This window comes from Chaetodon trifascialis, chromosome 10 (assembly GCF_039877785.1).
Source record: "Chaetodon trifascialis isolate fChaTrf1 chromosome 10, fChaTrf1.hap1, whole genome shotgun sequence".
Lineage (NCBI taxonomy): Eukaryota > Metazoa > Chordata > Actinopteri > Chaetodontiformes > Chaetodontidae > Chaetodon > Chaetodon trifascialis.
Window position 1 is genome coordinate 6,019,728 of NC_092065.1, and position 16,239 is coordinate 6,035,966.

General features: G+C 39.8%; 1 protein-coding gene across 1 annotated transcript; it reads left to right on the forward strand.

Moving 5' to 3' along the window:
- Nucleotides 1–14,444: 14,444 nt before the first annotated feature.
- LOC139337327 (uncharacterized) lies at nucleotides 14,445–15,726 on the forward strand. The gene is made up of 2 exons (XM_070971872.1): nucleotides 14,445–15,241; nucleotides 15,599–15,726. The coding sequence occupies exons 1-2, from the start codon at nucleotides 14,464–14,466 to the stop codon at nucleotides 15,724–15,726; spliced, it is 906 nt and encodes a 301-aa protein (XP_070827973.1). The 5' UTR covers nucleotides 14,445–14,463.
- The last annotated feature ends 513 nt before the right edge of the window (nucleotides 15,727–16,239 follow it).

The window sequence follows — 16,239 nt, forward strand, 5'->3', positions numbered from 1 at the left end:
TAACGTTGGCTGGTATTTCTGGAGTGTAACCTTCTCAAAATACATTAAAGAGCAGGACCGAACTGCCAATGTTACCCTCAACTGATAATCAGCTTCCACGCGGTTGGAATATAATACATAGTGAACGCATTACTTGTAACATAACCTGTAACCCCAGAAAATAATGTAAGTAGTTCATGATGTGCCTCTTGGATGTAAGTTGTTTACTATTGTAGGTAGTAAAACAGGTAGCAGGCGTGCTAAAGATTGCAGCTTACATTAGAGCACTATTCAATTCATTCCTCACACTTTTTGGTCAGGTTTTTGTTTATGGAAAGGCTAGGAAAAAAGACACCTCCCTACCAACAAGAGCTTCAATCTTACTACAGCCCCACACACTACTTCAGCATGTGGAGAAATGTAGCGTTTGCAGGCCTGCTGTGCATACTGTTGCTAAGACAATGGTCGGATAACTGCTGCTCAGCTGAGGAGTTCAGTGAATGGTTAGCTGTGTAACTCTGATTATTTAAGTTCTACTGTACAACAGCATGCAGGGAACTCCACCGGTGTAAAAATATTAAAATATTTTAATTGCTTCAAGTTGGATTTGAAGTTTGGAAATAAGTTGAGACAATCCTCGAAAACAAACAGTTAATTTATCCATTTCTCTATTTGTGCTTTTGTTCCTGATTAGTAACAGAACTTAATCTTGGCCTTGAATGAAATATCTGGTTTTGATGAAGCCTCTCATCTATCAGCAGTTTGGTAGCTGATGTACTTTACTTGCTGAATGTTCCATGAGAATACAGTAAATCTGTCAAACAGAGTCTGAATTATTATTACTTTTTACAGAGATTAGCCAAAACTATCTGGGATCATTTTCTGATGGTGTGGGTGATATTCAGCATGGCTTTGACAGTAGCTACCTTTCAGAGCATTTCTGATCATGTTAATTGGAAAATGCAATGATTTTTTTCCCCATAAGATTTGACTTTAATAGACTGGTGATATTTTGCTGGGGCTGTCTGTCATTGATCATTAATAGTGACGCAATGATTGGTTTACCAGATGGTGAGACTTTTTTCTGACTTTGCAGCTCATATTCTTTGTTTGGAAGAAGCACGCTCACGCATGTGTTCTTGAGTCGAAAAAGTGAAGGACAAAACATGTTTTTTTAGCAGAAAATATTTTGTATTGTGAAATATTGGGTCTTCTTCACCAGATATCACTGATCTCCTGATCTCTGCAGAACAGCATTCCACCTTACTCAACATTATTGTGAAAATGTGACTTAAGTTTGAATCAGAAACAGGTTGCACCAGCCACCTGTTGATTTTATTGCAACGCAGAGGTCAATAAAAGTTACATTACAAAATGCCTTTTCAAAGGATTTTATTTTGTGCAACACATGGTTGTGCTTATGAAGAACCGATAAAAGTCATTGTGTTTCTTGATAAGACTGATTTGAGGGTTTGAGTACACAGAAAAGTATTTTAGGCAGAGACAGTTATATAACTCAACATAAACAAGATCAAGAACATGCTTTTAAATTAGGATTTAGCTTTCCTTGATTGCTGCAGGCTGCAGAGAGTCATGAGTCATCTATAGCGTGGCCCCAGAGCTGGAAGATGTGTGGACACTTCAGAAAGGTGGTCCATGGAGGGCTGAATTGAGGGAAGCTGGACTTGGTTTCAGAAACTTGAAAACATTTTACCTCTCATGCATGGGCTGCTTCATCTAAAGTCAGAATCGTTGGTTTCTAGCCTGGGAGTTTGGACCCGACAAGGGTCACAAGATGAATCTGAGGTGGGCATCAGTCATCATTTCAGCTGGCAAAATCAGCTTCATCAGAACTCTGAATTCTGCCTCTGGATTTTGACTTGCACTGTGATACATGCACTGCCTAGGAATACTATATATCCATTTTCTATGCCGCCTATCCCTTTCGGGGTCACGGGGGGGCCGGAGCCTATCTCGGCTGTCAACGGGCGAGAGAGAGGCAGGGTACACCCTGGACCAGTCGCCAGCCGATCGCAAGGCACATACACACACCATTCACACTCACACTCACACCTAGGGGCAATTTAGAGTCACCAGTCAACCTAATGAGCATGTTTTTGGTCTGTGGGAGGAAGCCGGAGTACCCGGAGAGAACCCATGCATGCACGGGAAGAACATGCAGACTTCACACAGAAAGGCCCGACCCGGGGAATCGAACCTGCGACCTTCTTGCTGTGAGGCACGCGCACTACCTGCTGCGCCACTGTGCAGCCCCTATAGTTATCACTTAATGTCAATTATGTATGCTTATACATTGTGTTGTGCTGCTGAGACTGTGAACAGAGTGTCTTTTGCTTGCTGTACACTGTAAAACTGTATGCTGTAAAAAAATTAAACCGTCTCTGGTATTGTGGGGACCCATTTTCAACCAATGACCAATTAGGCCTTATTCTGTGTGGACGTATCAAAGTGTAGTTCCTATTTGGTTCATGTAAGTGCAGCAGAGCAAAGTGCAAAAGTGCTGGGGCCAAAAATACCAAGAAAATTACCAAATGGTTGGACACAAACACAAGCAGCTCCCATTCCTTTAAAAATGAATAAAGATCAATGAATATAATGTGAACTTGCATTTTGGCTTAAGTGATCTACTTTTATGAGAAGAATTAGAGATTTTGTGTTTTTTGAGTATGTGGTTTGGCTTTATCTCAAATGCCAAATCTTTACTTTTCAGCATTTCTGCATGCAAAATCAGGCTCTGTTCACCGCTGTCTCACAGCTTCCCTAAAATACAACAATCATAAAACTATTTTATGAAGACAAACGACAGGACAAGGAAGTCTCAGCCGCAACTTTTAAAATACGACATGAACGCTTTGTCCTCCGCCGCCCTCATATTGGAGGTGTAATGAAAACTGATTGGATCATTTACAGCATCAGCACTGACTCACGGGGGGTTGAGGGAGGGGCTGTGTCTCATCTCCAGTGGGTTGTTGTTCATAGTTTTTATCACAAGGCATGCAATCTTAATAAAGACCGAAATGAAGAAGAGGACAAATGGATGCATGCTCTTCAATAATACCGCTTTAATGACAACAAACGAGATACCATCAAAAACCTTGACTGTGTCTATAACCCCCGTCATTATCTTGCAGATGTATCCAAAAACAAAAGACAAAATGAAAACATAAATACTTTACAAGCTTATTGGACTTTGAAAAAGGTTGAGCGTTCTCTCGGGGCTTCAGAGCATCTCTCTTGTGTCGCTATGCCTTGATGATTAACACTCTTCAAATATGAGAAAGAGCAAAAACAATATCTTTAAAAGGCCACATGCTGCTTTTTTCCTGTCTTGTTTGAGACATGATGACAGTCAGGGCAGCTCACCTGAAAAACTCCATATACCTTTTAAAGGAAGAAAATATTCAACCCAGGTGTATAAAACACATTACTGATGGTAGTGTTTATAGCTGTAAATTTGTACAGCTGCATGTACCTTCACTGAGACATGTTGTGTACATTTCAGTGATGCATCATATTTCTTTGGCCTGACATCAGGAAAGATTGGCACAGCTAAAAGGTCAAGTTCCCTGAGATGAGAAGCAGCCCAGGTGCTGATGTCTTTTCAAGTTAATAATATATACCTAAACACTGATTTAAAATTCATATATTTTCTTGAGTATCAGTTCTCGATGTCATGGATGTACTCAACGTCGTATTGCTTTTGAACATAATTTTCTTTGTTTTAACCTGTATCATATAGTGGTTGCATAACCAAAGTCAGGTAAGAACAGTTGATAAATAAATCAAGCCAAAATCCACTGTACCTGGGGAGGTTTCCTTGATTTAATGCTTGGTCTTCAGTTTGGCTCTTGTCCCTTGTCTGCTTCAATCTCTACAAAGCCCTTTGTGAGATATTAAAAAAAAGTAAAAAAAAAAAAAAAAAAGTAAGGCTCAAATTGCAGGATTTAGTGCTGTCATGGCCAAATATGTATGAAATGTTTCTGCTGTGTGATGTGTGGGCGTATTGTATGTGTGGCTTTTTGTGTAGCTGTGTGCCGTATTGTACTGCAGTGATCCTTTATATTATATCATACCCTTAACATCCAAATAACCACTTTTTGACATTTTGGCACATTGTGTGAATTTTCTCTTGTATTGTGTAATCTGTTTATGTACTATGGAATTACAAATACCACACACACACACACACACACACACACACACACACACACACACACACACACACACACACACACACACACATCGTCGTGTATACATAATTTAGGGGGACATTACATAGACTTACATTCATTTCCTGGAGACAAACCTAACTATAACCATAACCACTACTTACCTAACCCCAACCCTCACTCTAAACCTTATTCTAACCCTAACTTTACCCTAACCTTAACCCCAGTCTTCATCCTAAAATTTAATGATTACCTGCATTTTCCCCATAAGGAGGGCGAATCCCCACAATGTGACGGTGTAAACAGATTAGACTAACGACAGAAAAATCAATTCATCACCTTTTACCTTTACAGATTTGTATTATTGTCTTGCTTCTTCAACCTCAAGGAGTCACATGGTCTATGCTTCTCATGCAAACTATACCCATGCACCCTCTTAACCCTTTATCGGGCAAGGATAAAGGCAGTGTACTTAACCTGATCTATTAACTGTTTTGCTGCAGGCCTGCCACCATGCCGCTCACCTGAAAGCTATACATCACTTCCTGATACTGCTGCTGCCAGTGCTGCTGTTTATATAGCGCTTCAAAAGCCAAACCTCCTCCCTGCAGCATCCACCTGAGTCCAGGAGGAAAGTCTGTTATCACTCCCCTCTCTCTGCTATGCTGTTTCAACATAAACATTCATTGTGTATATATATATTCTATATTCACAAATGATCTATTCCATGTGAGCTGGCTGACAGAATTAGCTTCAGGCTAATCTTTAATGTATAGTGATACCAAACTGGCCAGACTGGAAAACATGAGCATGTGCGCATTATTCATATGATTATGATGCATGGTTTCTGAGATTTTAAGCAAGAACGTTAGTATGTCAGACTTGGTTATTGCTGCTCCAGTCTTGGTTCATAACATTTTTCCAAGTAGCTGATTTAATGTGACTTTTGTGTTTTCGACCACAAGAGCGGAGAGGCCAGAAGGAGGACTATGTGTGGGATATTCATGATATTTCTTGAACTGCTCAGAATCAGTAGGACGGAGTAAATGGTGTGGGGTCACTTTTCCTCCGGAGTTCAACTGCCAGAGATTTGGGAGGCTTTCTTTTTTCCTTCTTTTTAGATATACTGACATCTTTGAATATCTAGATCAGATTACGCAGCATTCCAGCATCAGGCTTATAAGGTACCTTGAGATCTGCACAACATCCAAAGTCATATAGTTCAAGTACTCACATGTCATGTTACTGTTACAGCTCATAGAAATAAGGGGAACACACTCACACTACAGCCCGTAACACTAAGTTCACCCCGGTTAAGTTTACACTCACTGCACGACAAGCAGAGTAATCACAGGTATTCAGAGATTAACACTTTAATACAAACACTACAATGAAACACTTCTCATGAGATGTCAGTATGTTTTGAAGGGTTAAAGACAAGAACGGATGACAGTACTTTAAGCTGTTATTCTTGCAGTCATATTTATTCAGAACATGATGTTTTAAGTGGTGGAATCCTTGAGTAGATGCCAGCACACATCAGACAAAGTGTGTTCAATAAATTAATAAGAGTCACTACCACTAAATGATAAAATCTGCATCTCTTTTTTATTAACTGGTTTGTGTGACCTGTTATATCTGATGTATCGTTCCAGTACAGCAGGAAATTGCACTTTCGAGAGAAGCAAACAGAGGATTAAACAATACAAATACATTTCCTTGTATTATCTACCCCTCAGGATCTACCATCCTCTATGATTGCAAGACTAAAAAGAAATGAGACGCATGTAGCAATCAAATTTTGCTGCTGGATGTATTTCTCAAAATTGAGGTATGTTTTGATTAGATTAAATGAAATGGAACTTTAAATGTGAAGAAATGTGAAGCTTGATGATTGCAGCAACAGAGAAGAGAAATAAATATGTGGGGATTCCTGCTATATAGCCTGGATTGATGTATGTCTGGAGGATATTATTCTACTATATAAGAAAGGTTGAGAGGTGTCGGCTAGATAATTGTATCATTTAATTACATGTTGACAGATTCACTAAAATATAAAAAGTATAGAAGACTGCAAAGGAACATGTGCAAGTGTACAACTGGGCAAAGGTTAATACAAGACCCCAAGCTATGAATTTTAAAATGCAAACATTTGCTTGAGCTCATTGCAGAATCCTGGGACAAAATATTAATTAAGTAAGGCTGATATTTCTGCAAATATCCTGCAGGTGGAACAACAACAAAAAGCACCCCAGCCTGGTTTCCAGTCCCTGACAGAGAGTTTTAAAATGCTTTTGGCTGTTTTCACACAGTGGTCGGGTCATGTCAAGTGGGCTTATAAGCCCACAACAGTACAGCTTCCTGACCTAGCCTAAGCCCTCTCACAAGACAAGGAAAAACTGAAAAAACATGGAAAGGAGAAAGAGGAAACCTCTGGGGAGGGAGGTCAGTAGAGTAACACAGCGGTTTATGATTAGATTAGTCTACGTTTTGTCATCATCACAGTGATGAAGTCCAAAACCAGAAACGTTTGAAATAACACAAGATGCAAACAAACAAGTACAGCATGCAAAAATTAAAGGAGAACTGTAATGATTTGGCACATCAGAGTTTGTTTCATGTCTTGGGGGGGTAGCCTGCGATTGCGTACATCAAGAAGTTGTATAAAGACTTTAAATTACCTCAAGTGATGTCACTGGAGTCAGTGTTGGTTTGAACATAAAACAAATCTGAGGGAGTTAGAAAGAGGTGAAGTGACCAGTCCTTTGTAGACAAACCTTTTTCCTACTGGAGGCTACCAGCTCGATGCTACATTAGCTGCTGCTAGCATAATAAACCAGCACCTTGGTCCAAAACAGCTGTCAGGTTGCATTTTGGGTAATGTAGGCACCAGGTTTTGAGGAAGAAGAATGCATTGAATACAAGAGACAATACTTTTGCTGCATCAGTTTTTTTTCCAGCTGTTATAGTCAGCGCTTTAGAGTTAATGCTAAATTGGTGGAGTGTTATGCCATTGCAGCAAATCAAGCATTCCAACTGACTATAAGCTTTGGCTTTGTGGCAGTCCCATAAACTGCACTGGACATCTTTACTTTTAATCCTGTTTGCACTGGACATGTCGACATTTTTACATTTTTTTACTTTTAAGTTTTTTAATTCTTTGCTTGCTGTGCTTTTAGATTATTTATTGCATGCCTTTTACTTAATATTTGTCAAATATGCTGGATAAAGTATCTATCTATCTATCTATCTATCTATCTATCTATCTATCTATCTATCTATCTATCTATCTATCTATCTATCTATCTATCTATCTATCTATCTGGTTATTATTTCCATACCACTCATCTATAACCATAGCAAGGCCAGTGTCAGGCATGCAGCTCATTTCAACCTCCTTAATTATAGTAATTATTATTAAAGCCATTACCACTGTAGCAACTTCTCTTCCTTGGATCTGCACAAGTGAACATTGCATCATAATTGAAAACAATTTTGCAATTAGAAATCCAAAGGGACAAAGAAATAACAATATCAAATAAATAACAAACAAACAATCAAAAACCAACCAAACTACAAAAACTAAAAAAACAAACAAACAATACAAACAATAAATCAACAGCAGCAAAGCTACTAATGACAATAACATCAATAAGTACCCACAGTATGGCTAAGTAGTACAACATTTAATAATCAAAAATGATAGTAGTACCGCCAAAAGCAGCAAATACAGTGACTGATAAAATAAAATAAAATGAACTCAAGATGGAAAATGACCAAGATGATGCCTCATTAATGATCATATGGTCAGATATTGTGGAGCAAAACATATCCTATTTGGAGAGGGGCTGATGTTCTGTACAGTTTTCTGTACATAACAGGAAATTGCCTTGCATTTGTACTCAACACAGGAATGAAAAACAACCTCTTGATGCATGCCTGGTATTAAAGTTATGGCCATTAGTACTTTTCGTCTTTATGTTATAAAGTTATGTCTCTTTTTGCTACAAGAAATAACTTTTTTTTTTTTTTTTTGGAGATCTGGCTGTGCTGTGGTCCATGTCTGTTGACCTATTTTAAAACTGGGCAAACAATGCTCTCCCCTGTCTGTGTATTTCCAGTGTAAACACAGATTGCCATAATGTATTTGCACAGGATATATGCCAATGAACAAAATGAGAACACTGAACACAAAACAGACGTGTTCATTAGCTTACATAGTGTGTGGTTATTACATCATGGATCAAACTGGCACTTGTTTTACTTATCAGTATGTAGCAATCAATCAGATTATGGACTGGAAATGTACTGATTTTAGATTCGACATGTGACTATCAACTAATCTCACTTTTCAACTTCTACAGGTCACAAAAACATATTTAACCCTGCATTGGTTGATTTTTTTGGCCACTTTGGGGCCGTAAACACAACACCGACATATTATAACCTTATGAAGTGATTATGTTGAACATCTTAGTGAACAGAACGTGACCAGCAGACACAGCGCAACAGAAGTATTGATTTGGAGCCATGTGTCCGCCCACTTGATTCATGTCACTCAGCTTTCATTTCAGTACTGTTTTCAGTCTTCACCAACCTCTGAGAAAAACGTCTCTTTAGCAGCTGAATGCTCAACAACTTTCTTGAGCGAGTTGCTAAACTGGGCAAGCAGCATACAGAGGGTTTACCAGAGCTTTGTTTCATTCAAAGCAGCTAATGTGGCTCAACACTATGATAAGAATAAGGATGATACAAAACTGGAAAGTCATGCTACATAAAAGCAAAATAGTGAGTGGAAAGTTGTTAAAAGCTCCACAGAGCGAGGGGATAATTGTGGTGATTATTTCTTGTGGGTTTGCCACTGTGAACAACACCTTTACACAGCCATTTTTTCCACTGTTAATATAAATAGAAATACTGCCTGCTTAGTTGATCTAGAAGGTGGGTGTGCCAGGCCTCCAACAAAAAGAAACTGTCTGAAAAAACGTAAAATTGGTCAAGGTTGGTTTTGGTTTTGTAGTTTTTGGTCCTTTTATAAATTATAATCGTACTTCCACTGAATGAGTTGGACACGCACCATGGTTAAACCAACCTAGAAATTCCTTTTACATGCATTTAAATCGCAAGAGCAGGTCAGGAAACCTAACCATGAATTTTGTTTTCCATGAACATCATGTGGAAATGATGTTGATAAACATAACTGCTTCAAAAACGTGGATACTGACAGGAAAATGTTAACTGACAGCTGATTTCGCTTTCTTTCAGTGCAGTGTTGGCTTATAGTGACCTGTTTGTATTATCAGGTGTCAAAGTCTTCTTTTTGTATACCTGCCATCCACCCAACCACCATGTGAGTCCTCTACAATACATTAACACACAACTTCATTCACTCAAAAACATTAGCATCACCACCAAACAACATGGAAAATGTAAAGTTTGTCCTTGGACAAATGAAAAAAAAAAAAAAAAAAAAAAAATCAGGTTCTCTGCATCAGTAAGACTCCTCTGATTTCATACTTCTTATATTTATTTTTTTTATTTTTCTTTAAGCTTTCCTGGAAATTTCAGGGCTGCCTAAAATGACATATTTCTCACTGTGTGTGTGTGTGTGTGTGTGTGTGTGTGTGTGTGTGTGTGTGTGTGTGTGTGTGTGTGTGTGTGTGTGTGTGCACAGGGATCCAGATGTGCTGTAAAAAATAAATATCCGGCTGTCCAGCAAAAAGCCTTTTCCTACTCTTTTAAGTCTTGCCACTGCTTCTTCAGAAGAGCCTAATCCATGAGTTTCCTTTTTTCCTTTTTCCTTTTGCTGCTCTCAGATTCTACTTCGTCTACCTTTTTAAAAACTCCCGCTAATTTTCCTCTGTTTATATCTAATGAATCTAGGTAGAACACAGCCCTCCTCCACCCAGCTGGGTTCTTTAAAACATGTTTGTTCCATTATCCATTAAATCAATAGATGTTATTAGATAATCTTCATGATCTGGGCCAAGAGACTGACTATGCAGATGAAAGGGAAATATTAGCAGTGTTTATATAATGTGTTTAAGGGATTTGATAATGCAATCTTATCATCATACTGTATGTACACACAGCTTATTTCTGATGACCCGTTTAGGTACAGCAGCTGCTTTGTAACCTGTTTAGCTGCATATTGAAATAACATATTGAAACAGGTCAACACTTCAATTACATAACCTCTAGAAAGGATAGTGGAACGTACTGTGCTTAAATGAAGCCATGTAATCAATAAAGGCTTTAAGCCTTCGTACTGTGGTGTCAATGTGAGCGCCTGACATTGGCATTGAAGATGTCAACCTCTCTCTTCCGCAAGTACACTTGATCATATGAACATTACTCCTTTTTCACTTGAAAACCTACTGTATAGCACAAGGGCTAGAAGTGATCAGTCATTTTTATTGATTTCGCACCTTTCATGCAGGTTAGTGCAATTCAAAGTGCTTTACGTATGTCTGACATGCTGATAGTAACAAGGCACAAATTTAAACAGAAAAGGCATTTGTGATAATAGGTGAAAAAAAACATTGTTTCATATGCAAAATGAATAACAGTGCAAATATTTATAGATCATGCCTGTAAAAACAGACATAAGCACAAGCCATAATAATAGTAGCGTATCAATTATGAGGAAAAGCAGACCAGCTCACTAACGTCTACCAAGGCAGGGGACGATTAACTGAGTCTCAGTTAGCACATAAACAAAGACAAACAAGACCACAGCAGCCATGACTGTAAATTTATGTTCAGCAGGTAGATGTGGTGACAAAAGCAGCTGACTCAAACGACATTTTTCATCCTCTCGGCTCAGGCACTGTATGCCTAAAACTAACGTGGAGATGCAGACACAAACACAGACGCTCACATGCATAATGTTCCACTGCCTCCTCCATCTTCTCATTACCCATCTACCTGTCCTAAAACTGTCACAAGTAATAAATAGTTTTAATGGCTCTGTCGCAGCCAAAGTAAAAACTGCATGAATAATGGGTTATGCACGGTGGGACCAGGGATTTATATGCTTATGCAAGTGGAAAATATTGCTCAAGTGTAGAATATGATGCCGTGAAGTGTTTGCTACAGGTTGTAGGTTCAGTTTAGTCAAAATGTAAACTCAGATGGCACATAGAACCTTCATACTCGATCAGCTCTCTGCAGATGTAATATTTGAACTGTCTTGTGGGAAGAAATCAATTTTTACTCGTGAATAGAATCTATGATCATTTATGAAGAGTAATGAGTAAATTACAAAGCTGTCATGTACTATTTGTTGAAGTGCTGTGGAATATAAAATATATATCTAAAAAAAACAAAAAACAAAACACTCTCTATTAAGGCATTCTTTATCATGGTTTACAAGAGATAAACAATTGCTTTTGTAATGGTTAATGAATGATTTATAGATCGGTTAAAAGCCATTATTATGTTATGAGCTACCAACTCTGCAGTTCATAATGTTACTGAGTCATTAATATGGTTTTTGACATTCAGTCTGCAGTTGTTAATGCCTTGCTAAATGGATTTTGCTACAGATTATGTGCAAACCTTCACCAGAAGGTGTGATTAACTGAAACTATTTTCCTGATGAAGTAAAGGGTTTAAAAGACAAAGCTGGAGGGATTTTTCAGACTTGGCAACCCCAGAGTTTAGTAAATTATTAAGTAAGATGCCCTCCGGACTCTTCTGTGAATAACAATCTGCTTCTGATGTTTTTTTTGTTTTTAAACAAAAAGTTCAGTTACCCAATTAAAAAAACTCATTCTCCCCCCATTGAAAAGTCCAGAACCTGTGAATATGCACATATTTTATTTTTCATTCAATGCATAATATGCACATATTATGTGCAGTGCAGCCAACACCCGAGTGCTTACTGCACACATGAAGTGACTTTCATTTGGTAGCTTAGCATGACTTTAATTTCCCTGTCAGGTTTGTGTTGAGTGAAGGGTGTTAAAGCGCTCAGCATCCTGTCCATTCAGTGCTCTCCTAGCCAGGATGCATCAAGGCAGCAGCAGATGTTGGTCTAGATTACAGCTACATTACATTGTTAGTGCTGCTTTCCTCTTTACCCAGAGGCACTTGTTCAGTTCTGCCACCAGAAGATTAGAGGTAGTCACCAGCCTGCATGAAAACACTGAGGCTGAGCAAGGGGGGGTTGGGTGGGTGGGAAGTAAAACATTTTCCACCCCTGACGTCAAGAACCTTCATATTTTCTCTTTTCCTCTCGGTGTAATGATTTGGAGGACCTAATATCTGAGCAAAAGCCACAGCACAGATGGCCCAGTTTGATTTCCTATCCTCTAAATTGTTCTTTGATGTCAGCTGGGAAAGGAAGGTGCTTTTGATGAATGAAATTCCCCTCAGTTTTCTATATCTCACAGATATTAAAGGGCCCTGGGTCATTGACACGGACGAGCCGTTGCTTACTGTTCTTTATTGGGCCACTCCTTTGAGAAAAGGAGGACCCCAGAGTCACAGCTGAGAATAGAGAGTGTGAATCACGAAGCCTTTCTTTGTATGAGATATGTTTTGACTGCCCTCTAGAACTTCTGCAGCTATTTGTGCTCAATATACAGACCTTTAACAAGCCCCGTTCACCTCATCCACCACAGAAAAAGGGGTTCATGAGCATCAAGTCAAAAGTTCACGTCAACAGAATTCATGAATACATTACACTACAAGCCCAGACGTTACCTAAGTGCCCTAAGATGATTCAGCCCTCGCTCCCAACTCAATATGTTTTGTAAAGTCCCTGAGATCACTTGTTTTGTTTTGTGTCAGGTGTGTCTTTACGGACTCAGCTTGAGTTATGCAATAGTTACTAAAAATGTAAGGGGTGGCAAACAATATATTGATATCAATGGATTGATGATCCAGCACTGAAATGAAAGTGAAACATACCAAGCAGCCAGATCAGTTAGAGCATGTTCCTTGATGTAACTTGATAGTGCTTGTCATTAAAGGTGCAGCCACTGTCCTAACTTGTTATAAAGCCATTGGTACATGGCAGTACAGTCTGTGCCTTTAATAAAACTTCCAGCAGAGCAGTGTTCGGGTTTTTTTCCTAACTTCCTGATACTGTTGTTGGATCCACTGCTGCACTGCGTTACCTGTTGCCTGTCATCTACAGGTATGAGAATAAGGTTACTTTTTTCGAGCTGTCCTCAATGAAACCACTAATGATTTAACAGAATGTAACTGTGAGAAAAAGATTTTAACTTTTACCAGGCAGATGGAATCAGCTCAGTGATTCTCATGGTAAAACAATGTAAAGGCTTACAGGCCAACACAGCTACTCTAAGCAGAAGTAGCCTAGAATCCAAGAACCCACAGCTTAACAGAAGCGGGGCAGGCACATATGGGTGGTCAGGCGGGGTTCAGGTTCAGGGAGAAGAGGCTGGAAGGCAAAGGCGCAAAGAAAAACTGTAACCGTGACAATCTGACCCGGTGCATGTGGGCTGGTGTAAATACTGCAGGGGTTAATTTGTAAATGGGTAATAATGGAGCTGGTGGAAACAGGGGTCAGGTGACTGCGACCGGTGGGAAAGACTGAGTGCATCTGGTGGATATGATGGAAAACAGCAAGTGTGGAGAGTTCCTTGGAAATGCATGGACATGGGGGAAGTGGCAGGAGGCAGGGAGAGAGGGACAGACCATCGTGACAGTATGGTAAAACAGTTCTAACAACAATGAACATTACAGTATGACCTTCACGAAAGTAGGATTTGTGACAGGACTGACTGCATTTTAGCGTATGTAATAAACAGGCAATTGAATGTATTTATCACTTAAAATCAGTTTGATGCATTTTTATTGGAATTTTGAGATGATAGCCGCATGTTTTATTTCCAAAGCTGTGCATATTGGAAAAAAGCAACAGGCAGTGGCTGAGCAGTACTTAACTAATCTTTGTGCTTTGGCATCCATAAAAGGCAAATCACTACGATAACTTTGTGAAAATGATCTTCTACATTGAATTAACACCTCTGTGACACACACTCAGGTTAGATTTTACTAGTGTTGAGGTTTTTTTGTCTAACTCCTGTGAATATTATTTTAACTTTCTCTTCCACGCTCTCAGGAAGTGACGAGCAATATATTTCACATAAAACCACACCACTAAGACGCTGTGGGGCCACAATAACTTCTGTCTTGCACAGTCTTGTAGAGGCTGTAAGTCAATGTACTTTTCAATACACTTTATAGATGTGCCATAATGGTTTCCTAGTAGAGCTTTCAGATACTTGTGACGTTCTCACCTCTGTCTTCTCTTTAGATAATGGAGCTAATGAATTCAGTGGAGACTGCAGACATTCAGTCACAGCCTGCCGCCTCCCTGTCTCCCTCTATTCCTGTTCCTCCCACACTGAGAAATCGTGAGCATTACCATGTCTTCGTTAGCTACAGCAGCACTGACTACCAGTGGACCCACTTCCTCATCAGCCAGCTGGAGCTCTGCGGCCTGCAGGTCTGCTACCACGAGCGTGACTTCACCCCCGGCCGCACCGTGTTGGAAAACATGTCCGAATGCATCCAGGAGAGCCAGAAGGTCCTGCTGGTGCTCAGCCCAGAGTTTGTGAGGAGCCGCTGGTGTCTCCTGGAGGCCAACATGTCTCTGTTCAGAGACTGCCTGGAGAGGAAGCCCATCATCCCGGTGCTGCTGGAGCCAGGAGTCTCTGTTCCTCTCCACCTCTGCCACCTCACCTACCTGGAGGCCAACGACCCAGACTTTATGAACAAGCTGCTGAAGGTGCTGTGCACCCCCAACCAGCAGCTTCAAGGGTCCACTGTGGTGCCCTTCCAGCCTCCCTCCATCTACAACGGGAAGGCCCTGCAGCCTTTGACTGCTGTCAATGCTGAGGGACTCTATAAGTGGGATTCTGGACAGTTCAGTGACATGGAGGTGCCAGACCAACTGCGCCTGATCATTGAGGACCACGAGAAGTACAGACAGGCTGTGAGGATGATCAATAGTGTCTCTCAGAATAAAGTACAGTCACTCTGGGTTAAAGCACTGATGCTCGTTACTGCTATGATATTTCTTATGCTTATGTCAGGTATATGTTCATATACATTAGTGATGATTATAGAAGTTTCAGTGAAAGGTCAGAATGTAAATCTTTTGGCACTCACTTGTTTTTGTATCTGTTGTGTTTCATTGGGGTTGATTATTAGGCTTGGTCTCTGGAAGAAGGATGAAATGAAGTACATAGTGAGAGAGATGAACAAAGCTATAGGTCAAGCAAACACAATTCTCTCTGAGGAGAAGGTTTTAATGGGCTGTCGGTCCAATCTAAAAATCTATCTGGTGTATGTTTCTCTGGATGGTTGCAGACGTGAGTTTGCAGAAACGTTTTGTGAGCAGGTTGTTGCTGAGGATATGTTTCAAAGAGCTCTGATGTTCTTCTCATCAGGTTACGCCTGCTGCCTGGCTAAAAGACACTTTCCCTTTCCCCAGTCGAGCTCCGGCGGTCACCTGGAGGGAGGGGTGTGTTTCTGTCAGTATGTCTCCCAGCAGCTGAGTACAGGGAAATGGGAATAGAGTGCTGCAGGGATGATGCATTTTCATCAACCAGCCTGGAAGTCTGCTTTGCTCTGGTTCCCTTAACAAAAAACAAAACAACAAAAAAAAACAGGATTTTCCCATCAATTTTGGATAAATGCACAAATTAATCTGCAGCAGACACATTTTAGGATACTTACACATTTTGTTCAGCATGGTAATCTTCACAAATGAACACCACTTTTATGTTTTTTGAAGTGAAAATGCAATCAACAGAAGTAAAAAGCTAACATTAGGCTGTAAATGAGCTACACCACGGTTGCCTAAAGATCACCACCACTAAGCTCCCCACTATGCTATACTAGACACATGTCACTATAAATTTCTCAATCGACAATTTGGTAAATTGAAGTTTGAATAATTTGCAAGAGTGTTAATATAAACACAATGAGGATGTAAAGGTGAAGTAGTCAGTAAATGACTTTCCATGTTCATCCCGATGATGTTTAATGTCCCCGCCAGCCTTTGTAGTCTCATTTAGAAACTTGTTAG

Coding starts and splice junctions, on each gene's coding strand:
- LOC139337327 (XM_070971872.1), top strand. CDS start 14,464: ATGGAGCTAATGAATTCAGTGGAGACTGCAGACATTCAGTCACAGCCT. Junction 15,242..15,598: donor ATTTCTTATGCTTATGTCAG/GTATATGTTCAT, acceptor TCTTCTCATCAG/GTTACGCCTGCTGCCTGGCT.